We start from the raw sequence: 25,225 nt of genomic DNA on the forward strand, positions 1-25,225 counted from the left end.
ATGTTGTCCTACTTAATTTGCACTACTTTGTGTCCATAATCTTGTGGGGGGGGGTTGTTGTTTTACATAGCCCTGTGCTGGAAATATTCAATTAATTAAGGACAAACTTTGAGTCTGGATGGGAAGAAGGGAAGCAAAGGTTGGAAACAGATGAACAATTACCCTTAGGAAGGAATCATTATCCATTCTCTCAACCCAGAGCACCAGACCAAGGAAGCAGAGGCAAGGCTCCGTTGGCTTCCAGAAGGGGCAGTATCAGAATCTTACCCTGGGCAGAGTCGTTCGAGCAGCCCACATTGCCATGCACAATGTCCTGGATCAGTAGACTCCTAAGCCAATATAAGCAAAACCTTGATCAGCAGGGAAAAGGCAGCAGCGCAAAGATACTCAATCTCACCAGCATGCAGCACACACCTGATGAAATCTGTGGGTATTAATACTCTTGTGGGCAGAATCTTACATACTCCAGCAGGCACCCCTCCCCAGCATAAGCACCCCAATATGCACAGCTGCACAATATCCAATACACAAACTGCAGGCTTTGCTGACACCTGCTGGTTCACCTGCATATGTCACCTCACACAAGGGCACGTGCACAGCCAGCAGACAATTCCAGCGACAAAATACAGAGCTCTTCAGCGTGACCCCTTTAATTAGAGTATGGAGCTATGGCTGCTCAGCTGTAGTCGAGGTCTTAAAGAGAAAGCATTACTAAGGAAGACCCAATCTGAGTCCAAGCTTGCAGGGTTGTTGTTGTTGTTTGGGGGGGGGGAGAACACAATGTAAAGCATGTTTATTTAATTAGGCTTTCAGTGAGTTCCTATGGGATTTAGCAACCTATAGGATTTAGCTACCTGCCCTATCTATACATTCTTGTAATGGATTTATATTTTAGTGTGCACACACTCAAAACTTTCATTGTTGTAAAGCATTTAATTTTCTGGAATATATTCTTATTCCTGTCCACTGACTACAACTTCTTTGATATCCTGCAAAATCAGAATCTACTAAACCTAACCTGATTTGTATGAGATGGAGAGATGCCCTGAGATGTTTAAAGCCAAATAACAGGGGTGTCTTGTCAGATGCCCACTTTCAATAGGGAGGAATAGAGTGAAGGAATGTTAAGTCTCAAACAAGCACAAACTAATACTCCAATAAACCTCAATCTAGGATAGGTCTCAATGCAGAAGCGCATTAGTGGTGCCTTAACAGAGCCATGGCCTCACCAAGGGATGGAGAACATTGGTCTTGGATGCAAACTGTATGCATGCATTACTGATATGTAGGACATGCCTGAGTACAGACCAGAGTGGGGAGCACATGTTTAACCCAGATCAAGTCATCTTTTCTTTAATAGCTGCATTGAGCATGGTCAATGTATGAGTTCCTCCTTGCATGCAGGGCATCTGCCTGACTGGGACATCCAGGCAACTTGGTGTCCCAGTCATGTGGAGTGCCAGCAGGAGCTCACACATTGGCCTTCTTAGTCAGACAAACACACCCAATGGGCAGTTGTTTAAATACAACAACCAAATATCCAAATGGGGGATGAGCAGGGTAGGGCCCTGCTCCAGTTTGTGCACAAGTATACTCCACATGCGAGTAACACGTGCACAGTGTTATATACACTTCCAGGTCTTTGTAGTCAGTTTTCAATTACCTGTCCAGCATCTCGGCTACTTCTCTGCAGGTCTCGCCATCCCAGCCACAGTATGGGTCTCGGGCCAGGATGCAATCGAAGCAGGAAACGTAGCGCTTGCAGGAGGAAAATGGTAACTGCAGGATTCCACTCTGAGCCCCCACATACAGACTCCTCTGCAAAGAGAGAAAAGAGAGGACATGCACTCAGCAGAGATGCAAAGGCAGGGAACGGAAACATCCAATTAACTGTTGAAAGGCAATGTAAGGTGCAATGCTTCAAGGCCCAGGTTAATTACCATATTTTTCCGTGTATAAGACTAGGGTTTTTTTAAACCAAAAATGAGGTTTAAAATTGGGGCTCGTCTTATACATGGGTAGTGCTGAGGCGTGTTTTCTTAATCTGGAGTTCCCAAAAACGTCTTATACATGGAAAAACACAGTAATGTTTTTCTTACATTCATATCTTCCCTTTCTTCTGCCATGGAACCTAAGGTGGCAAATACATTGTTCCCAGGTAGCCACTCTTCCAGGTGCTGACTGGGCCTGCTTCACTTCAGCAAGGTGGTGGCTTTCAGACCATACCTTGGAATGACTTAAAAGGCAGAACTGCAAAAACGGAGCCAAGATTTTTATAGAAGCTGGGTTCAGCGGTAACGTACACACAATATCATGTGTTGGTGACAGGTAGCTTCAGCACCAGTGTTTGACCAGCAGAGGGAAGCAGGGAACCAGAGTAAGTCATGGGGTCACCCTGCAGCCATTTATCCTTCCCAGCTCAAGGCCACCCTGCTGCTGTATGTGTTCATCACCTGGTGCGTAGATTTGCTGCGTCTGCAAAGCCACCCTAACATCAAAAAAAGTCTGAGGGCAGAGTTGCATTCCCTGCTGACCACTCAGAGGGAAATGCTTGAAATGAGAGAGAAAGAACAAAGGCCAGGAAAAGTCCCTCCTTGAGTCCCATTTCCCTTTAACAGCAGCATGACACGCAGGCGTTTGCCTGCCTAACCTTTCCCCACCCTTTTTATCTCCAAGCCAGGAAAAACACAACCAACTAAATATTTGCATGTGTGGCTGATGGTTAATGCAAGGTACAGGGGCAGGGCCAGTAAAAAACAAAAAGTGGCAGCCCTAGAAAAAGAGCCCAAAGAGAAAGCAGGAAGGGTGTTAGCCCCTGTGGTACCCTCCATATGTAGCTGAACTGCAACTCCTATTACCCCCAGCCCACGGTCAGTGGTCAAGGATCATGGGAATTGTAGTCTTAACAAGATCCGGAGGAGCCTGCAGAACCACACATGACAGCACATATTTTAGTACTAAAATATCATCCCACCTGCAGTACATCTCACAAGTTCCCCTGACAGCTGTACCAGGGAGGCATAAACCTTCACTGTCACACTGAGAAAGGAACTAGGGACTGAGCTGCAAATAGGGCTGTTACTGTTTTGCCTGATGGGAACTGAAGAATTCAACAGATGCAGCATTTGCTAGGATGGAGGTTCTTATCTAGTGATTCCCCCCCCCCTCCTGCCTGTCATAGAGGCACAACACATCTTGGCTGGAAGACCTGCTCCCTGCCTTGCAAGCCTTTTCTCACCTGGCCTGTGAGGGTGGGGTATGGATTGACTCCAGCTACAAAAGCTGAGGCTGCTGAACAGACTCTTGGGCTGGGGTGTTTTGTTGCTATGGGGGGGGTGTTGTTGCTGTTGGTTTTTGTGTATCTTTATTTTAGACCTTGTGATTTATGTGAAAATTGTTCAGTTTGGTTGCGTATTTTTTGATGTTTTGTTTATTTATGACTCCTTTTGTTATGCTGAATTTATGTCGCAAGCCGCCTTGAGCATGGTTTCGACGGTGAAAAGGCGGCATGCAAATTATGCATGCAGAATTGAATCTGTTAAGTCACAAAAAAAACGGCAGTCCTTCCTGGGAGCTGGAAAGGGAAGCTTTTAAACTTGGGCAGCTTTGCAAGGAATGTGGAGGAACAAGCTCCAGACTGCTGAGCAAAGGTCTCCAACGAGGTAGGACAGCGCATGACAGGGCCTTTGGACACCCTCGAGGCACAGTTTTATTGAGGGCTGCCTATTGGCAGAGAGAGCACAGAGTCAGAATACATAAGAAAAACACCGCCCATGCTCCACAAGCTTATGATTTTTTTCCCTTCCAAGGCGAAAGGTGCAAAGGGGAACCACACCTTGACAGAGCGTTTGCTAATATGGATAGTTCTTTCCTGTTATAGTGGTGTAAAGAAAAGGGGCCTATCTTACATATTTGGTAGAGGAAAAGAAGTGGCAGGACATAGGTTAGCAATGAAGTCCAGATTATCCTGAATTGATTCTCCAGCTGACCTGTTTCCTACATTTGTTTACTGCACCCTTGTTGGGCATGTGTGCCTTCACCAAAAGCATTTTGGTGGGGTCCAAAGCCACATGTACCTGCTTTTTAGAGATGACAAGGTTCTCCACAGGCTGGGGGACTTTGAAGACCTGGATCTCCTCGATGATGTGGACCATGGAACCAATGACCACAGCCTTGTGAATCCAGCCATTACCTGTTAAACGGGAGTAAACATTTAAAAAAGGCAATTTCCCACACAGTCTCATTCTTGACATCAGTCATGCAGGCAAAATTCAAGGGTCTGGTTGGCAAGTGACAGGATCTGTCTACTTCCAGATTTACAAGAAGCAGAAGTGTGCCTGAACACTGTAGAGCCAGTCTATGCTGCAGGACAACAGTTTTGCCACTTCTTTTCCTGCTCTTTTCCTCTCCTCAGAATAATGGGATTTGTAGTTCTGAGAGGAGTTCAACTGAATTCTAAACAGGCACAAAGTTGCAACTGCCAAAGTTCCATAGTGGAACTTCACCGGCAATCATGAAGCTACCTCTCCCTTTCTCAGAGCAATTTTCCAGAACTGATTTGATGCTGGGGTTTTGTCATCAAAAAAGCATCCCTTGGAGTAGAACTTAGAGGAATATAACCTTTTATGTTTGAGAGAGGCAAAAACCCACAAAGTGAAGTGATGGGAAAGGGGCAAAGAAGAAGAGATAATCAACCTTTGATTCTCTGTGTCCTTTGAAGAGCAAAAGCCAGAAAAAGCAAGGCTCACCTTGAGGGGGGGAGGAAGCAACCATACCTGTTTACAGGTATGCCTGTTTGCAGCTTAGTAGTGTTAAGCACAGCATAGTAGCTGTCAATCGAAATTTAGTGGCACTGAAACAACTTAGGGAAAGGGAGGATCTGTAGCATACAGGAACCCCAACTGTTTCTCCTTTTAAAAAAACACAGATTCATATACACAGGTTTGGAAGGCTTAGAGAGCATAATAGGGTTGCACTCTTTGTCTCCTCTACATTCCGATAAAAGGTTGAGAGGGGTGAGGACAACGAGTAACCTCCCTAGATGTGTGTTCTGTCCTAACAGTTGAGGACACACAGACACTTAGATATGCATGGGGAATGCAAACACACCTACCTGTTCCCAAGAAGAGCATGTCGTACACTCGCCCATCCAGGGCTCGGACTCTGTCTACAGCTATTTGGGTATAAACCGCATTTTTCTTCACCAATAGGGGGACTCCATCTGCAGGCTTCACCTCTTCATACATCAGTGGATGGAGCTTGACAAAATCCAGCACACCGTTGGGCAGGTCCTGGGAGGTGTTGTAGCCATTCTTGCGAGCCCGATTGGTGATGCACTGCAGAGGAGAAATGGGCGTTATTTGCACACCAAACTTCAAGATGCTTCTGGTCTTCAGCTCCTATTATCCCTGACCTTTGGCCATGCTAGCTGAGGCTGATGGAAGCTGGGGTCCAACAACAGCTGCAGGACCACAGGTTCTCCACCCCTGCTCTAACAGCTAAAGCATACAAACACATACCCCTTCTGATACACCAGTTGACAGGCTTGTTGTATTTCACTCTGCAGGTAGGAGACTGAACACAACCTTACATGCAATATACCCTGTTCACTCAAACCTAGAATGCCTGTGAAAAGTCTAATTGGAGCATCTTCTACTTTTCTGCTGGTATGGATTATTTTGGGTAGGGGAGCCCTCAGCCTTCACCCACAGTATGAAATGCTGCATATTAGGGATTCTACTTGTATGTTTTAGTTATGAGCACTCTTGTGTTGCTTGGGAGGAAGAGAGTGCCTCCCGCCTCCTTTATCTGAGACGAGGCAAAATAAGACGTTAGTTATTTATGCTATTCTGTGCATGAGTCACCTAATAAAAAACTGTTCTCTAGGTGACATGCACCCAGACAAATAGATAAAATTAAAATGAACAGTAAAATCATAAATCAGAAAAAACCAACACAGCAGTAGATAAAATCCAGCCATAAAGTCTGACACAGATTAAAACCTACAGCACTAATCCAACAAAACTCAGGTTCAAAAACTAAAAGCCAGCCATTATTCCGAACTGACTTAAATAGAATATTATCAGTGATGTTTAAGGACTATTAAGTTGGGTGTGTAACTTACTGATCCTGGCCGGGGCACTGGCACCTCCCCAGTGTACTGGGACCACTTGCGGGAGGAGTCCTGGTATTCCATGTAAGTCCCTTCGAAGGCTGCCCGCACTTCAGAGATGTTGTATCGGCAGATGGCAGACACCTCCATGCTCCTCCTGAAAGACACGGTGACATGGTCATAGCACAGGACAAGAGCGTTCCACTTCTAGCCAATTCCTCTGGGTCCACAGAAACCAGGCATGGGGAAACCTGTGATGCTCCAGATATTGCTGTGCTCTTTTAACTCCCATCAGCCCCAAGCAGCATGGCCAGTGCGCAGAGAGGATGGGAGTTATAGTCTGGAGAGCCACAGGCTCTGCACCCTCGACATAAAACGATCCTTGTAGCACTATAGGGCTGCAAGGAATCTGAAGATCATCTGGTCTGACCAACAGGGAACAGGTTTCACGAACTAAACCCAGATGCTGCATGTTGGAGGAGAATGTGATAAATCCTGGGTATCATCACCAGCCCACTTGACTTACAGAAAAATTATTCTCCCGTTCCAGATAAACAGATTAGATAGAGCCCAAGATTGGATAAAACCTGGCTCATGAATGAAGCACCCCTGCCCTTCTCTGCAGGAAACATTTCTTGTTTCAGGGATAGACAGTAGCCTTAAAAAAAGAGAAAAGGCCACAAGATCAGCTGCAAAATCTATATTGGCTGTGGAGAGTCATGACTACAGGGTTCTTAAGTCTAGCAGTTTGCAGCAGTTGTTTCTACCAGAAAGGCAGCATTCTAGCAACCTTTTTCTCAAGCAGTTGGCTGCCCAGGCACTGCCCCATTAAAGGGATTATACCTGGAACTCTCTAATGTTTTGGCAGAATGTGGGTAGAGCCAGACACATTTATATTGTGTAATTGAACAAGTTATTTTAGAAAGCAGGAGCAGCTGCTGGTACAAATAGTTCTTATATACCTCACTATAGATCTGGAGTGCCCAGGTGCACAAAAGGATGGAGCTCCTGTAAGTTTAATGGTTGTATGGAAGAGGGAGTTTTAGCAGCCACACCTCCTGAATTTCCCTCTTCTACTCAACAGTTAAAAGCGCAGTTGTTCTGTCCTCCTGTGATCTGGCCAGCTGATATGCAAGGCACTGTCATCAGCTACCCAAGACTCCACTTGCCTCTAAGAACCTTTGCTTGAGGCTGCGAAAACTCATTGAGAAGCTCTGGTGCCATAAACTCTGCAAAAGTCTGAGTGACAGGGCAACACCTTTAATCCCTTTCACTCTCTGCTGCCAGGTGGAGCTTGGAAGAGTAATCAGTCCCTGCACCAAGATGAAATGGCTCACTTGAGTTCCCTATGCAGAAGGCTTGTGCAGCTGCTGGAGTGCCAGCAGAATTTTCCACAGCTATGCTTATACCTCCCACCCCTTCGTTGGGAGGCTGGATCTGAGCCGCTATTTGAATTTTTCTACAATGCCCCCCAGTGCAGTACTGCTCTGAATCATTATGGGCCAGCTGCTCAGCACTGCATTGCAGTGGTGCTGCCTGGTACTTGCTACCCCATTGCCACTGCTGGGTAGGTCTGCTGGGGCCTGCCAGCTGGCACTCTGGCCTTTAAAACATGGAGCCAGTCCTGGTATTCTGCCTAATTCTGCATCTGAACAAGACACTCTCTCAGGGTCCTTGCCCTCTCTCTACAGCTGTATCCCTGGCATTGTTTTACTCTCTCTCTCTCTCTCTCTCTCTCTCTCTCTCTCTCTCTCTCTCTCTCTCTCTCTCTCTCTCTCTCTCTAACCCACTTTGAGTATTTTTTAAACAATCTAGTGATGTACAGTATACATTTTATGAAATAAATAAATAACAAATAATTCACACCTGTCCTTGCTACCACTTACTGGCTATCATTGCCTCTGTCTTCCTGCTATCCCTCCATGAACTTCCAGCCAATCTTTGGATTGCACCTGCGTGGCCTTTCTGCACAAGAGATACTGGACTTGGGGAGTCTGGATTCACCATTAGACAGGAGAAGTCCACCTGCCCCAGGCAACAACAGCAAATTGCTGTCACAGTGACACCATTTATATATTCATTCTCAAACACAAAAATATTTTGGGCCCTCTCCAACTGGACTCCTTTATCCCTGTAGTGCTAATTCATGCTGATGCTTGCAAATGTTTGCTTCTCCTGCTGGACTTTGTGCTGCATGGTGAGTTCTTAGTTTTGCACTCCTCCCTGGATTTGGCAGTGGTCTCCTTTATGCACCCTGCTCTCTGAAATTCTTCTCAGTGCAAAGCCAGATCAAGAGAATAGGTTCCGAATAAGTGGTAGCTTTTGCTTATCTGACAAATGAGTCAAAATGACTTTCTGTCAGGAGCAGGATATTCCTGTGTAATCCTGGAGGTTTCCTCATTTCTTGTCATTCTGTGGGGAAGACTGTCAGCCCTACAAAGCCCCCTGGTTTTCCTTCATCGTCACATAATTATAACAACCAGCTGGCACTTCTGCCCCAGTTCTGTCTCTTTAACCATTCCCCTGACATCCCCGAAAAGGCCATGTGCAAAATACCCTGTGTGTTCTCAATAGCCTTTGAGATGCAACGGCCAGTGCTCATTAATAAATGCCTCTGATGTTGTTCAGCTCCCCTCTCATGAGGACGGTAGCTCAGTGGGTGCCATCTTGCTGCCAGTGTCAACTTTCCACCTTGATTAATGTTACAAGCACAAAGCTACTAATTAGCCAAGGACAACTTGTTAAAATTCATACTACCATTAAAAACTAACAGGAAATGCAAAAGGCTGGCTATGACTTCAGACTGGGCTCAGTCTACAAACAGTGAAGTCGCACAGCAGCTATTGCTGTGGTTAAAATCCATATGGCGAACACTTTGGCCCTTGCTCCCAATTAAGCCAAAATGAGCCCTTCCAGAATGCTAAGCTTTCCATCCCATCCCACACCATCTCCTGCATATGCAGCTATTATTAATCTATTCTACTGATGCTCACCCATAGGACTTTTGTCTCACAAAGTGCTCATAGTGTCCCATCTGTTCCTTGCCCTCAGCAAGAAAGACTCAGGCAAACTGAATCAGTCACAAGTGCCAAAATACTTACAAGGGCAAGGAGGATTTTACTGGCAACCAAACTGAAAGCCTCCATCCACCATCACACCACTGACTAAAGCTCAGGTGGGATGAAAGCATCAGTGGACCCCATCCAGCTTAAAAGCACAGGCAGGCCAGCCTTAGAAACAGAGGGGCAAGCCTCCTGCCTCACTCAGAAGCAGAGGGCAAAAGTATCTGAGAATATAGCAGGTGGTACTGGCAGAGCCAGCGCAGTCTAAGCAGCTGAAAGCCTCTTTACTCTGAGGACCAACTGACAATGGCATTCTTTCCATTCAACGCAAGTTACTTTCTTTTGGTGTCTTTAATGAAGCTTTGAACAGTGTGGCATACATCTGGATTGTGCCACAACAGGCACTGAAAACCTTTCAGGTGTGGGGTGAATCCATACCTGTTGCCTTGGAATACAGAGACTGAACCAATTTGCCCAAGTGAATGCAGATGCTCCCTGGAATGCTTTGTCTGTGTCCTGTACCATACTGCAAGTCAAGTTCTGCAATGCAGCAGGCAGGAGATTGAGAACCACATTTGGTACTCAAGGGTACCGTGACACGTCCTGCGCTCTGTTCTGTACCATTACCTAATAATCCCTAGTACAGTGGTGCCTCGCTTAACGAATGCCCTGCTTAACGAAATTTCCGCTTAACGAAAGGATTTTTCGAGCGGAGGTTGCCTCGCTAGACGAATGCGTTTTCGTCTAGCGAATCGCGGTTTCCCATAGGAATGCATTGAAATTCAATTAATGCGTTCCTATGGGCAAAAAACAATTCAAAAAATTCAATGCATTCCTATGGGACTCGCTAGACGAATTTTTTCATTATAAGAAAAGACCTGTGGAACGAATTAAATTCGTCTAGCGAGGCACCACTGTATTTCATTTGTTTTTGCTGGTGGCAGCACATGGCACTTGTGTAATTCAACAGACTCCATGTACAGTATCTTTTCAGAACAGTTACAGTTATTTGAGTACCCAACACACAGCTAGCATGCTTGGCTTACCACTGTGCTGATAAAGTGAATGTTGCATAGAAAACGGTGCTCCTCCAGTCGCCACCATCCAGACTGAAAACATCCTTCAGTACCTCATAGTAAGGAACATAGCAGGCCAACCTTGCTTTCATGAAGGATGTCCATTTCCTCTGGAGAATCTTCTTGCCACCAATATCATTCTGGAATGCAGAAAAAGAAAGAGAGGCAGAGGCTAAAGCCAAGTTCCAATTCAGTTGATATCTGTTAGGCAAAGCCAAGCACAAGGCCAACTCTGATTCCAACAAAGTGGAAAGGTCCCATTTGAACAGTTTCACCGCATGAAAAGCCCAAGGACAGTGGGGGAGGGGAGAACAAATGAGCAATCAATAGCTTTGTGGCTCCTTGAAGACCAACTATTTTATTATGCCACAAGTTTTCATAAACTACGTTCCGCTTCATATATTTTATGAAGCGGACTGTAAGTCCACAAAAGCTTATGTCATAATAAATGTGTTTGACTTTGATGTGCCTCAAGGCTCTTTGTTGGTTTTGCTGCAAGAGGTCTACCCCTGTGGAAACTGTGACCATAAACAAGGGGCATTCTACTGGTATATGTGAAGAGAACGTTCTGCACTAATGTTGGTTTGGTCCAAGCTGGGACCAAGGTCTTCTAGGATGGCTCCAACTCATCTCCAGTTGGAGCTTTACTGAAACAGATCAGCAGCTTCTAAACATTTAAATCAAAATCATTTAAATGCACATCATTTGGGAAACTACATGGGTCTGCGCTCATGGCGTCTGAAAATAACTGCCTATTAACAAACCAGGATTAACAACTTAGTTCACTCTAGGAAAGGCTCAATACTTTTTCAAAATTACTGTAAAATGAGCCCCCTGAACAACTCTCAGTGCTACAATAGGGTAACTAATCTGGACTGAAAGCAAGTGTTTCTGCCTCCCTGTGAGTCAAACGCAGCAAGACCAGTGTTTGGAGGAGGATTGAGAGAGGCTTGATCGCCCCTCCCCCCTGTAGTGACAAAACCCAGCGATCAGAGCACAATGCCAAGGGGGAACTTGTGTATTCCGGATAAGACCGTTCTTGTTCCAAGATGCAACTGAAACCTCAGGCCCTGGAGAAAACAAGCAACACCTGATGCCAAAGACACAGGGCTCTGGGTGTAATGGCGCACATCCCTTTCACAAACGGTTGGCGCTAATCTCCCTTGTTGCTTTGTTTCTGTTCGTAAGAACCTGGTTTCCAATTTGATTGTACATAGCTTTAACATCCTGCTGCCAACTCTTGTTTCTCCCTCCCTCCCAGCGCTTTCTCCCTGGGAACATACTTATGTGCAGTAATCAAATAGCCTCTTAACCTTGTGATCAGGCACACATCTCAAGCTCCTTAAATCTCTCGTGGCCAAGCTCACTCTCCCATTCCTCTCTCTCTCTCTCTCTCTCTCCCTGCCTGCTCCAATTTGCTGCTGCTGCTGCCCTGGTTACAAGGACTGAGGTACTGTATAACCAGCCAAGGTGACTGATGCATAAATTCAGAGCCACAAGCAGAGTCCTGGATGCTCCCGGGGCCCAGAACCATCTGTCAGAACAGCTGAAAGATGGATCCCATGCAGCCTTGTTGACTCTGCCCTGCCCTCACTTAGATGCACTTGGAATACTCTGGCTCTCAAGCCACGGAGGCTTGCATTCGTAAGAGGTTGGGAGTGGGCAGCATAGCCTCTTTGGGAATGTGGGTTTCACTGCAATGCCCTGAGCAGAGCTGGCAGCACCTGGAGCAGACCCAGTGGAAGGACTTCTGCTTTGACAAGCCTCCCTTCTCGAAAACCTCGTGAGCACCAACTCCAGTGCTAACTGCCGCAGTCACTGGAGTGATAGGGCTCATTCTGGGGCCAAGGGCACCTTGCCATGAGCACAGACAGAAGCCTGTATCACCTCCATCTGAGCTAATTGTGCTCTGGCATCACAGGCAGAAGAGATTCAGTGCCCGTACTTGCAGTATACTGCAGTTGGTTTGGTTAGCCCTTTTCATTTATCACATTTGCATCCTCCCCTCAGCCTGCCACCACCCTCAAGGCAAGGGCAAAACTAGGCTTTCTTTCACCCGGGTGTAAGACCCAGTTTGGCACTCCCCACATGCATTTGCATACAGAGGGGGGGGGGCTGAGATCCTCAATGGTGCCCCTCTGGAGACTTCACCCGGGACAAAAAAAATCTAGCTAGCCTCCCCCACACTGGAACTACAGCTCAAGGAGTGCCAAAGGGATCATTTGACATTATCCTTGCAATAGCCCTGTGAGATAGGCCAGGTTCAGATTTAGGATCTCTAGAATTTTCTGGCTGAGCAGGAAACCTAGGTTTTCTATCCCAAGCACATGTGTTTCCTCCTAAGTCCCACTGAACTTGGTGAGACTTATTTCTGGGTTATGATGTTGGGGTTGCCGTATTTTGAAGGGGGGGGGAGGAGGAAACATTTGCCAACTTCTGCTTTTAACTACAGATCACTATGACCACTACGCATGAAAAAGAGGACGTAAGAGGACATATGGCAACCACAGTTAGGATCATACTGCAAATCTCCCTGGTTCAAACTCAGCCTCTTCCTTTTATTTTGGATGCTTTATGGCACCTAAGCACCAGTAGCTAGTTTTGCTATAGCAGTGAACAACACAAAGGGGCTGTAAAGGGGTTTTAGCCATGGACACTACCCATCTCAAGAGACGCAACAGGGTAATCAGGATAGAACAGTAATAGGCTAACAGGGATAATCATGGTTATATTTGCCAGAGATAAAACTTGTGAATAAGGCTTTGCAATCTAGAACTTGAGCAACAAAGGGCTTGGCAGCGTGCAAATGGAATATACAGGTGGCTGAAGCAAAGTACCAGGTCCATGCAGGGCTAAAGCTGAGGCTCAAGCCTCCACAGCTGCATGCTGGGCTGCATGGCTGACCAAACTGCACTTCGGCCTGCACCTCTCAGGCTGCTTTGCGCACTGCACCCCATCACAACCTGCACCCCATCAGGATCTTGCTTAAGAAGTGGCCCTGCTCCCTTCAGTCAAATATTCAACTCTAGTTTTAACTGAAGATACACACCAGGCCTGAGCATCACCTGCCAGCACATGCAGCATTCAGGTGAAAAAGCAAGCTGCATGTTGAGTCGTGGGAAAGATGGATGAAGACACAGCTCTTAAAACAACCAGCTCTTTATTTCAGCTCTGAGTCCTGGACTGCACAATATCTTAGCCGGCTGGCTTATACAGTACTCAGTAACTTGCAACAGTAACAAACTTCCCCTAGTTACCCAATCCGCGAACAGCAGTCTCAATCCTTCATTTGCATGTTGTAGACCTGAGTAAGAACTGCAGCCACTATGGGCAGGGTAAGAACTGCAGCCATGGTGGCCAGAATGAGTACTGCAGTCAAACTAAATACATAATACATAACACTGCACCTGCTGAATTTCTCTCTTGCGCACAACTATTAAAGATGCAGGAGCCATCTGGTCACCCTACCAGGAAAAAGGGCCTTTAGGTCTTCATTCATTCATTCATTCATTCATTCATTCATTCATTCATAACTTGGATGAGTTACTACTTCTCCCTATAGCCTTTCTTGGGGTGAGTTATTCATATATATGAGTTGCCTGAGCCTCTTTATACATAATGTCAGAGATAGGGGTGTGTGTGTAATTCAGACTCTTAAGTATTTAACATTTGAGGTAGTCTGTCCCATGCAAAGGTTGGCTCTATGCTCAAGATTCTCAGGTGCCATCATCCAATGTTTGGGCACTTGGGCAGCCAAGCACCTGGGATTTTTCTAGTGTTTCTTGATGATACTTATCTGCATAGCCTAGTTCTTTTTCTTTGAATGTAGAAAGTCAGCCATGTGTCTCCAAAGGTCGAGTGTACAAACACCACTTCAAGAGTAATGTTTTTGTTTGACCTTTTCTGAACTGTTATTTTTTTAAAAGACTGGAAATGACTTTATTTTTTTAAAAAATAGATTTCTATATTGCCAAGTCATGCGGGAGAAGAAGAAGAAACGACAGAGGGGGAAGGAACCAACATATACTTTTGCAAGGGATAAAGCTATCAAAATAGAACAGGAAGAAACAGCTGGGAAAAACCCTTGCCTAGGACTATATCCTTGATGCAAAGCTTACCCCCACAATTCCTTTTAACCCAAGATATCAGGATGGCCTGCAAGAGATCTTCCATGACACATCTCATTTGATTCCAAGCTCCCTTTTAAATTAATGACTCTGTAACTGTATGGCTTAGAGGGGCATTTTTAAATGACTACCACCAAGCACTCCTAGATAAAATTCTGAATTAATCCTCCTGATGCCCTTCAGCACACTCAAGCTTTTTCCAACACACCAATCTCTTTACCTTGCACACTCGAGCCACCCTGGCTACTCTGGGCACTTGTGCCTTGTCAAATACAGAAGTGCTCTCCTCTCCTGCTCTCTCAGTGAAGAAGTAGTAGATCTTGTCATCATCACCCACAGGGTTGCGCACACTCTCCCTGACCAGCACGGATGCCACAAACTCAGCATCTGAAAACACCAAAGAGAGAGGGAAAGGGTTGGCACAATATTTTGAGGACAGCTACCCAAGGAGGCACTAGATGGGGTTCACACAGCAACTCTAAATGATCTCAAGCCTGGGTGTCATGGCTATGGGATAGGCAACAGAGAGGGAAACCAGGAACAAACTGGGTTCAGATCTGTCCAGGAGTCAGTTAGGCTCCTTTCTGCAGTGGAACGGGACATGCTCTGGCTTCAGAGTTGGGAAATGTACCACCACTACCAGTACTAGGGCCTTACAAAAACAAGACTCCCGCCACCTCCAGTGTGGGAAGAGACAAGAGATCCCAGAGGTACTGCTCTGGGATTAGTGGGGCTTACCATTCAACCAGTGCAAGGGGGATTCTTCGGTCTTCAGAATCCGCTGGTGCCTGTTGCGTCGGATGTCTGGCAGGCTGCGGAATTCGTAGCGCGTCGCCGTATATAAACTGCCATCTGCGAGACAATGGAGCAAAAGTAGTAAGGAAAGGCCAGTTTTCGGAGTGTCTGATCAATATCACTCTAACAAAGCTTGGCCCGAAAGGCTTCTTTCCTTGTTAAGCTAACCCTTCTGCACCTGCTCTAAGCAGGAAAAGCACACCCTTGATAACAACCACACACCCGCTCCCGAGATTTATTGACTTTGTGTGTGCCGGTGCATAATAACTCCCTTACAGAGCTAGGCACCAAGAGAGCATTCGAGGAATAACCAGAGCATCACCTACCCATAACTTCCCTGTCATTTTGTCATGCAGCAGCACCTGGTTGGTTTATGACTCCGGCCACATTTAGAGTGGAAGAGAAGCAGCCGCACCATGTGGCTAGCGAGGCCGAGGTGCTGCACAGGCAGGGAGGTTACAGCTGCTCTGACATTAAAAAGAGCAAGGAAACATAAGTGCTGGAAGGGATGGGGGAGATAGAGATGCAGTGGGCCCTCGGGTGATGGATGACGAGCGAGCATGGCCTTCCTCTGGAGCACCACACACCCACGGCATGGAGGCACTGCCTGCTCTTCCCACTCCAGCTGGATTCCAAGCAGAACTGTTATATGGAGGAGAAAGCATGTACATACCCACAATGAGACCTGTGTAGCCCCGGGCTGGGTCGTAAGGGCATTTTTCCTTCCCTTCCTCAAAGTGAGAGGGCAGTGTGAACTTGTTGGTATCCTGCAGAACACAAAGAGAAGAAACAGATCAACCTCTGGGCAGGGGGTCACAGGGTTTGCTTGCATCCGTTAAAGTAATCAATCCTTCTGATGATCCTGAAGACCAAAGGCCACGGGTTGGAAAGAAACAAGTAGGACAGTTCTTTCAGAGGGGAGAGAAGAGACAGGTCTTCAGGGCCCGTTAGATCCTGAGCTCTCCAAAGGTAACAATGGGATGCTTTTTGTGGCAAAGACTCTCATTCCTTCACAACCCTCACTGCCCAAGAGTCCCCCACTGAGCTAAAGTTCCAGTAGCGCTGATTGCTAGGTCTAGGGCCACACCCACACCGTACATTTAAAAGCACAGTTGTTTTATCTCAGCACTTAGTTGACGATTCTGCAGTAATCTTCAGCAGCTTGTCATATAGGTTGGTGGTATTATACCCAATGTTCAGACGAGAGGTCAAGGTTCAGAGAACAACGGCTTAGCTCAGATGAGCCAACAAACTCAAGGATGAGCTGAGATGTGAATCAGGGACTAACAGCTCGTAACTCATGCTTTGGGCATTACAACTTGTTGCCATTTTTATATCATTATCTTCACAACAATCTCTTGAGATCACCCACTGGGCTGCCACAGGCATGGAAGTTCAAGGCTTAGCACAGATCTAAAACCGACATCTGCCACTTCCAAAACTTAACACTGTGCTCTGCATCACACTGATTTAGAAACCTGCATGAGTACCACCACAATGTACGCAACAGAATCTGGAGGTTTGGTGAAATATTTATTTATATGCCACCTTTCCACAGTGAGCTGTGTCCAAAGTGGCTTACCACAAATACACACTTATCTTAATACAAAACATTGGGGCGGTGATAAACTGTGTCCAGTTACTTCAGTTTCTATTTTGGGCAATTAAACCATCCAATTCTCCACTGAGACTACAAACAGTCCTTTGTTTTATGTGTGCGTATTTCATGTTTGATTCCTCCCTCCACCCCATCCCATTTAAGCTGGTGTCAGTGAAGGAAGTGTGTTTACACTGAAACGCAAACACTGATGGGAATGCATCATAGCTTTATTTCAACTTGATGGAAATGTTTTCACTGATCTCTGCCTTTCCTAACTTTCCTAAAATAACTTCAGTAACTCCCTCTGATTATAACAGGAATCCAAATACCAAGGGCCAAAGAAGAAGCCTGATCCTATGTATGGTTGCTCAGATTTAAAGTCTGAGCAAGTTAAGTGTGCATGCCAGACAACTCCAATTACTGCATCACCAACTGGCTCCCAGGCACAATTCAAGGCGCTGGTTTTGACCATAAAGCCCTAAATAGATGGGACCAAGATAACCTAAGCACTGTCGCCTCCCACCTGAACCTGCTCAATTTCACCAGTCTTTGGAGGAGATTCTGCTCTAATTTTCAATTAGTAGGGTAGCCCTCTGTTGTACAAAACAAGCCATGGATCGGGTCCAAATCTCCTTATTTCATGTTTTAGTGATTCAGGAGCTTCAGCCGGTTGGATCTGAACTTTTAGCTAAAAGAAGCAGGCCCATTTCTTGGATAGGATTCTGATTAAACCATAATTCTTGGCTCTGGGTGTGGTGTGCAGTTCAAAGTACAAACTAGCCTGGGAGTGCAGTTTGTACAAACATGGATCCCAATATATAGATGCTGAACTCTGAGCCTCAGCTTAGTGCTGACCCAAGATAAGGCAGGTGAGCACATAGAACTTCCTGCCTTTCACCAGTCCATGAAGACCTCCAGGTTTTGGCAGACTGTGTTTGTGTGTGTGTTTTAGCATCAGTCTGAATCTAATGTTACTGGGTTTTCTTTCTTTTTGGTCTTCCCACTGGCTTTACATTGTGCTGCTGTTTTGGTTTTCTCTTACGTTGCCGATACCTATTTACTTGTTAGAGTTAATCTTTATTTTATTTTTGCTTCTCTGTTGGTCACCATTTGATTTTTTTTTTTTGAAAAGCAAGGTAGATAGCAAAAGATAAAGAGGATTGCAGTTGATTGTAGCATTCCAACAGCAGAGGAGTAGCAGAACCTGCTGCTGGCTAACAAATGGCACCTTTTCCTGCTGTTCAGAAAATCCATAGATCAGTCAAAAGCAACTTATTTCCAGCAGGAGACTAATGCATTGGAGGGTGCTCAGATGAGAGCACCAGGCACTTGTGGAAGGTTTGTTTGTAAAGAAAAGAGCAGGAATGCAGGGAATTCTTTAACAGCTTTGAGAACAGGTATTATAAAGAAAACCCATCCGGGGAGGGGCAGGGGAAATTTTTAAACCCTCAGTGATGTATGGTAGTGATGGCTTTTTAAAAAAGTGAACAACTCTACTGGCAAAGCAAAGAACAAGAAAGAAGAGGTGGATGAAGGGGCTGCTAAACAGCAAAGTATGTGAGGGTAGCTATCCTTCAGGAGCCTCTTATGACCCAATCAGTATCATAACAGGTAGGCTTGGGGTGTGAGTCAGAGATAATGGATATAAAAAGGAGGCAGCCTGTGTGGAAAATGTCTTGGCCAGAGCAGATTTTCAACCCTAACTGATGGATTTAAGCCTTTAGTTAGGCAGAGATGAGGCCAATGCTATCAATGTATTCTCTTCCGAAGGTCCTTGGCTGCCCGGCTTGCCTTGGAAAGGAGATCTCTGGGACAAGCTTCACAAAGCCCAGCTACTTTAAAGAAGCTATTCAAAGGTCACACGTGTATCACAGTTTAAGCTGAGGCTGGGGTAGCGGCATTGTACTGGTTCTAACCAAGTGTATTTTCCACAGAAATGCAAGAAGAGAGGCATACGGGCAGGGAAGCTAAAAATGGCATGCAGAAATGTGGCAAGGCACAAAAATGAACACAAGATAGATGAGACTGTCCAGGGCAAGCTCTGGATTATAGAAAATGTTATTAAAATAGAAGATGATCCATCTAAATGACTGTTTGAACAGGTGGCAGGTATCTAGAGGCTGCAAATTGAGGGGGGAGGGGGAACAGCATCTTTGTTAGCCAATATAGACAATTAGTTCAATGAAAGATGTTACCTCCTTGCTTCTATGACTGCTGGGACTCTGGGGAGCAACATGTTTCAAAGAATGAGGGCTGGTGGGACTCTGACATCCTGCATAAACATGCTGAGGAACTAGTACAGAGAGGTTCTACAGCCAATGTGATCAATCTAAAGGTGGAATGCTCTCTGTAGAACAGCCAAATTAGACTACAGAATCAATCACAATGCTCTTTGTCCAGCATGACCAATAGTTGATGCAAACATAGGAAGAGCTTTTGTCCTAAATGGGATTACTTTATCCCCAAAGCCATTGGTTTTATAATGTCTCTTTCCTGAAAATATGGCCACTCTTTAACTCTGTAAGAGCTAACACTTTATTTTCCAGAGAGATGTTCTTATCATTTGACAAATTTGACAAAGTATCTGGAAAATTCACATTGAAGCTACCTGGATCTCAGCTCTTCCATTATCTGAGTACATTTAAAACACGGGAAGGGAGGCTTTATGAAAACTTGTTTATCCCATGCATGTAGTACATGCATCTAAAATATCATGTACTGGTGTCAGTGACAGAAGACTACATACCTGCTTTCTGATCTTTGACCCTAACACTCAAAACATCCCAATAATAGCTACCTGCTGCATTATTGGAATTCTAAGGTTGCATCCTTAAATAAATTTACTTAGGAGTGAGCAGCATTGATCTGTATGAGACTTTGTTCTGAGTAAACTTACAAAGGATTGCATTGTTAAGTGTGGGATGTGAATCAATAATTAAATAAAAAATAAACTTTGGGTGAAAAACAATCATTGGCAAAGCCAAACCTGGACATTCTCCTATTGGTGGTCCAGCCCTGGAAAGTGAAATTGCACTAGGTTGGCTCCAACAATTAGTTTTGGAACAAAATAGTAAGCCTTAGCTTTTTGAATCTGCTGCTTTAAGCACGATGCAGGAAACACTACTGGGTGGTAGAGGAAAGTTCAAATAAGTCACTTGTAGTATTGACAACAGAGCAGAGGTATGAGTTCTCGATCATCAGAATAAAGTGTTCTGGTGAGTTGCCTAAACTGACAAGGTTCTCCCCACACACATCACTAGTAGGGCAATGTGCCTCAGGTAGGAGGCATTGCCATCACTGAAAGGGTACAGTTTGCCCCTCTGTTCTTTTTTATTGCTCTCCTTTTACTAATGTCTGTCTTCATAATAATAAAACGAGAGGCAAATGCTTGTACACAAATTAACAAACTGCATACACGTTTTACTAAGGTCCCCTCTTGCCCCAAATAAATAAATAAAAAGCGAGGCAGGAGGAGGGGGTCCATCATACAGCTCCAAAGCTGTGTGTGTGTTTGGGTCTGAATGTACATAAAGAACCATTTAAAAAGGTAAAGGACTCCTGACAGTTAAGTCCAGTCACAAACAACTCTGGGTTTGCGGCACTCATCTCGCTTTACAGGCCGAGGGAGCCAGCATTTGTCCGCTCCGCAGACAGTTTTTCTGGGTCATGTGGCCAGCATGACTAAGCTGCTTCTGGCATAATGGAACACTGACACTAGAGCGGCGCATGGAAACGCCATTTACCTTCACGCTGGAACAGTAGCTATTTATCTACTTGCACTTTTGGCGTGCTTTCGAACTGCTAGGTTGGCAGGAGCTGGGACTGAGCAAGGGGAACTCACCGCGTTGCAGGGATTCGAACCACCAACCTTTTAATCTGCAAGCCCAAGGCTCAGTAGTTTAGACCACAGTGCCACCTGCATCCCTAAAGAACCATTACTCTGCAGCAAAAACAAATGCTTCAGGAAATTGGGTTCTGCTAACTGAGAAACAGCTTCATAATAACACCTCCATTATCACCCCAAATTGCCTGCAAAGCTCTTTAAATGGCTTGTTTATCAAAGCTCCTTTGTGTATCCAGCCGCTAGCTTACACTGATGATGATTTTCTATTATATCTCTAGTATGCATGTGTATCTAGTGCAAGTGTGTATTCTTATCCTCCCACCAAGGAGCTCAGGATGGTGTATACAAGGAGCCCAGGGTGACCTTTAACCCCTCACACAAATGCCATGAGGTAGGCCATCTGAGAAAGAGTGACTTCCCAAGATCATTCATGAACCACATGGCTGAGTAGGGATTTTAACCCTGGGGCAGGAGTCACCAAACCAGCACTATTAAGTGGAAGCCCTGCACAAGGACTTCTGCTTGCACAACAGGGCTTTCTCCTCCACCTCCCTCCATGTGCCCCCCCCAATTGACTCTGGGTCTGGAGAACCCCCATAGCAGCACGTGGGGGGCGGGGCAGTTGTCATTGGCAATGCTTGCACAGATGGAACAACTGGAAGAGTGCAATGCAGAATTCCACCCCTGATTTCCCAGGTTCCAGTCCAATATTCTATCCACTATGCCAAACAGCGGGAAAGCGTCCCAAAGTTAACACATTGAATGTGAATTTAAAGGAATGAAAGAAAGGCATGCTTATGCTTCTCAGGGTCTGCCTATGATGGAAAACAAGTTGTCACCACCACCCCCTTCCCATGTAGAGAAGCCAAGTCAAATGACAGTTGAATCTTATTTCTAGACTGGCACAGGGCACACACAGTTCTTCTGTCCTCCAGCAGAGGGGAACACGGGGAAGGGGCTGTTGTCATAAAAATTTGTATGATTATATATTAAAAACTAATATAGAAATTTAATAAATAAATAAATAATCAGTGCCCAGGCCACCTGAGATGGTTGTCTCATTGCCTAATGGTAGGGTTGGCCTTTTCCTTTAGTTCTTTATGCAGACAGTATGTTAGCAAACCCATGGGCAAGGCACCTTAAAGCATCAGTCCAGGTTCTTAGGCTTCCCAGAAATCAGCAGCCAGCCTTGGAGAACAAAACACTTGGAAGGGAGAGCCTCCCCACAGACCTCCCTCCTTCTGGCAGGCAGTAAAAATTAGTTCTGGTCTTCATGACCTTTCCGTTCCTTGGCAGGAATTACTGACGCAGGAGCCAGGATTTGGGGTTGGTTTATTGTCCTGGATACCTGCCTATAGAGTTCATCTGCAACCAGTTCCATGTGCAGAAAAGTTAATCTGAGTGATTTTCAGTTGGTATCTGACTGGCTAATAATATTGCGCTGCTTCTGGAACCAAAGGGCATGGCTGACATCTGCCTGTCAGTCAGTTTCAGTGCAAAGACAGCAAGACAGTGGAGTAGATTCTTTTGCTTCTTTTACTCACAATGTATGTGCAGAGCGGGTGGAAGGCATACGTGCCACAGGCATACAGGTGGGTTGTGTTCAGCCGTTGCAAAAGCTTGACATGGTTGTAACACTCTGTCTGCAAAAGAGGAAGGGAGGGTGTCATTTGCACAAGAGTCCTGACAATGGCCTGTTCATCAGTTACAGGCACAAACAGGTCAGAAGCACAGGCAGAGAGGCAAAAAGGCAGAGACTTGTGGAGCACATACCTTGTTGTTTTTGCCCTTTTTCAGGCAGTCTCCCCGCTTCTCAGGAGGGGCTTCCCAATCAATCTGCAGAGTTAAACACAAAGCAGGATCATTATTCACTGGGGCCTCCCAGCCCAGGAAATAGTGGTAGAGCGTGACATTAAGAAGCAAGCCCCGTGAAAATCACAAGAGCTCTTCAAAGTTCACACTTCGCCTTCCCCCAGAATAAGTGGATTTATTCAAGTGCAAAGCGGGGGAGCGCTGCAGATTTTTGTAGCCCATTTGCTTTTAAAGGTCCTTGACTGAAATGAGAACCAGGCTGTTACAAATACCATAAGGAAGCAGCAGGGAGAAAGGGAGAGGGAAGGAGGCCAAAAAAGCAAGTGGTTTTCAGCAGAGGGTGGCTGCTGTTTTCATTTTTACCTGGCTCAAGAGCTCCCTTCCCATTTTGCATAAAAAATAAGGGTCCAGAAAAGAAACCGTACTGAGATAAAGGGTCTCAAAGGAGAGTGAACAAATGTTATACCTGGTAAGAAGCACCAGAGACTTCCAGGTACTTTAAAGGACCTTTGTGTACTTCAGCAAGGGGAGCCAATATGGTGCCCTCAAGGCGTTGTTAGACTCTAACTCCCAGCAGCCCCAGCCAATATGACCAATGGTCAAGGATGGTGGGAGTTGTAGTTCAGGAACCCATTGGCTACCAGTGAGGATTGGCCCCAGCCCATTTCACAAACATGGGAGGTGGACAAAAGGGTCCATATCTGTCTATATCTGTTGTGGAAACAAGATTTGATGACAGATGCATCCATTTTTAATGAGGAGGCATTTATCATTTTTTTCAGAGCAGATTGTTTTCAGGGTATCTCTTGGTGACTCTAATGTAACAAAGGCTGCATGCAGGCATACATTATTCCAGCAGTGAGTCTGCTATGGAAATGCACTCATCACATATTTTGCACATAGGCAATCAGATTCAGGGTGAAATCTAGTCTTCTACTTTGGAGCAGAAATTTGATATGCACAGCCCTGATTGGCCATTTGCTGACTCAGTCATGAAGCCATGATCCCTCCCCAATCAAAGCAGAGTCTAAAGTTTAAATAAAGAGGAAGCTGTACTCGTTCTTCCTTGAAGGTACAAATGTAGCTCTAAATGGGTTTGGAAACCAAACTTTGCAAAGGGAATTAACTGTGAACATGCCAGTGGGATAAATATGCACTTACTGTCCGATGGGAGCCATCAGAAACGTTGCTGGAATTTAAGGAGAATATGGCCCCCCTGGCCCCAACATAAAGAATTCCCTTCTCATCCTCTAGCAGGAGGGTAGTGTAGTTCTGGGCATGGCTGCTAAAACGTCTTGCAGTGGTCAAATCTGGGGAAAGAAACACAGGCTGTTTAAAAAGCAATACCACAGAGGTTTCTTGGGCACTCCAGATACCCTGGATGAGGCAGCTGAACTGAAGGCTTACTACTGTGCTGTTTGACATTTGAAAGATGGGAACAGAAAAATGCAAAAGTACTGTAAACCAAAATGTGAATCAGGACAGAGTGTGGAAGTTGATCACTTTCAAGGACCTCCAAAAATGATTTTCAAATATTCTCCAATATATGCAGCAACTTTGGAAGGGGGGAGAAAGCCTTTAAAGTTTAAACCCTTCCATGGATCAACATTTAACCCAGAGATTCAAAGGATACAGAGCCTGATCTTCAGCTCAATTAAATCAGAGCACTTGGATCTTAAAATGAAGTGCAGACAGACCCTACTGCATGCTTAATTGGTGGAAAGTCTCACTGCATACACTGGGGCTTATTCCCTAGTAATAATGCGAAGGTTTGTAGCCTTAATCCCACTACTGACGTCGAGAGGGATATGTAGACATGGGATCAACCCATGTCTTCTAACTTAACTTGTTTGTGCACCAGGTTGATAATGTTCTTCACTGGGCCAGAAAGGAAAATATATTGTGAAGCCTCTTGTTATGCTGGCAATTCAATTGAAAGCATGGGTGGGGAACACATAATTATTTGAAATAGTGAAGCTCTGTTTGATATGGCTCTGAACTGTTGCTTTAGGAGGACGTAGACCTGCAAGGCACCCCAATAAGCAGTACACTTTAAAAAAAAATCTCTCTAGACAGAATACAGAACCAATCCCCTATTAGCATTGCAAGCTCCCCCAGGAGTTCCTTGTCAGATAAGGCAGTTCTCAGTTTTCCCACAGATCCTGAGGTTGCCATAAGAACATAAGAAAAGCTTGCTGGATCAGGCCAATGGCCCATCTCTAGTACAACATCCCAGTCTCACAGTGGCTGATCAGATGCCTGAAGCATCAGCATTCCACCCTTGGTTTCTAGCAACTGGTATTCAGAAGAATATTGGAAGATAAGGGAGGCATGATCTGCTACTCAGTGTTTCCTCTCCTCTTCATAGAGGGTGAATTTTGTTAGCAGAATGTCACATTTCTCAAACCCAAATAAGCCAAACAGAACTTTTATAATGCAACAGTGAAATTTTAAATGGATTATTACAAAGAATATATATATATTACAAAGAATATATATATATATATACATGATTATGACAAAGGGATATTGTGGGGCCCCCAAAATCTTAAAGTAACATTTAAAGAAACAAACATAACTACCAAAAAGACGTCAGGTTTGAGGTGTTTTTACAGACTTAACAGCTCATTCCTACGCATGTTGACTCAGAAGTCCCATTGTGTTTAATGGTACTTACTCCCCTGGGAGTGTGTTTAGGGTTGAAGCCTTGAGCTTACTTGGGAGTCAGTCCTAATCAATTCCATGAGCCTTACATTAGGATAAGCTTGACTAGGATCATGCCATTAACCACAAAAAC

General features: G+C 45.2%; 1 protein-coding gene across 14 annotated transcripts in view; it reads right to left on the reverse strand.

The window, feature by feature from the left end:
- The window catches only part of SEMA4G (semaphorin 4G), a 102,640-nt gene that overhangs the window by 3,894 nt on the left and 73,521 nt on the right, over positions 1 to 25,225 (reverse strand). For all 14 annotated transcript variants that reach the window (XM_035133617.2, XM_035133615.2, XM_035133609.2 and 11 more), the window contains 12 exons: positions 23,590 to 23,738; positions 22,390 to 22,452; positions 22,161 to 22,259; positions 15,846 to 15,939; positions 15,116 to 15,229; positions 14,598 to 14,764; positions 10,221 to 10,390; positions 6,125 to 6,269; positions 5,114 to 5,336; positions 4,077 to 4,192; positions 1,664 to 1,818; positions 268 to 329 (listed from right to left, as the gene is read on the reverse strand). In XM_035133617.2, coding sequence (XP_034989508.2) covers positions 268 to 329; positions 1,664 to 1,818; positions 4,077 to 4,192; positions 5,114 to 5,336; positions 6,125 to 6,269; positions 10,221 to 10,390; positions 14,598 to 14,764; positions 15,116 to 15,229; positions 15,846 to 15,939; positions 22,161 to 22,259; positions 22,390 to 22,452; positions 23,590 to 23,738 — 1,557 coding nt within the window. The remainder of the gene's footprint in view (positions 1 to 267; positions 330 to 1,663; positions 1,819 to 4,076; positions 4,193 to 5,113; positions 5,337 to 6,124; positions 6,270 to 10,220; positions 10,391 to 14,597; positions 14,765 to 15,115; positions 15,230 to 15,845; positions 15,940 to 22,160; positions 22,260 to 22,389; positions 22,453 to 23,589; positions 23,739 to 25,225) is intronic.

Source organism: Zootoca vivipara, chromosome 5 (assembly GCF_963506605.1).
Source record: "Zootoca vivipara chromosome 5, rZooViv1.1, whole genome shotgun sequence".
Classification (NCBI taxonomy): Eukaryota; Metazoa; Chordata; class Lepidosauria; order Squamata; family Lacertidae; genus Zootoca; species Zootoca vivipara.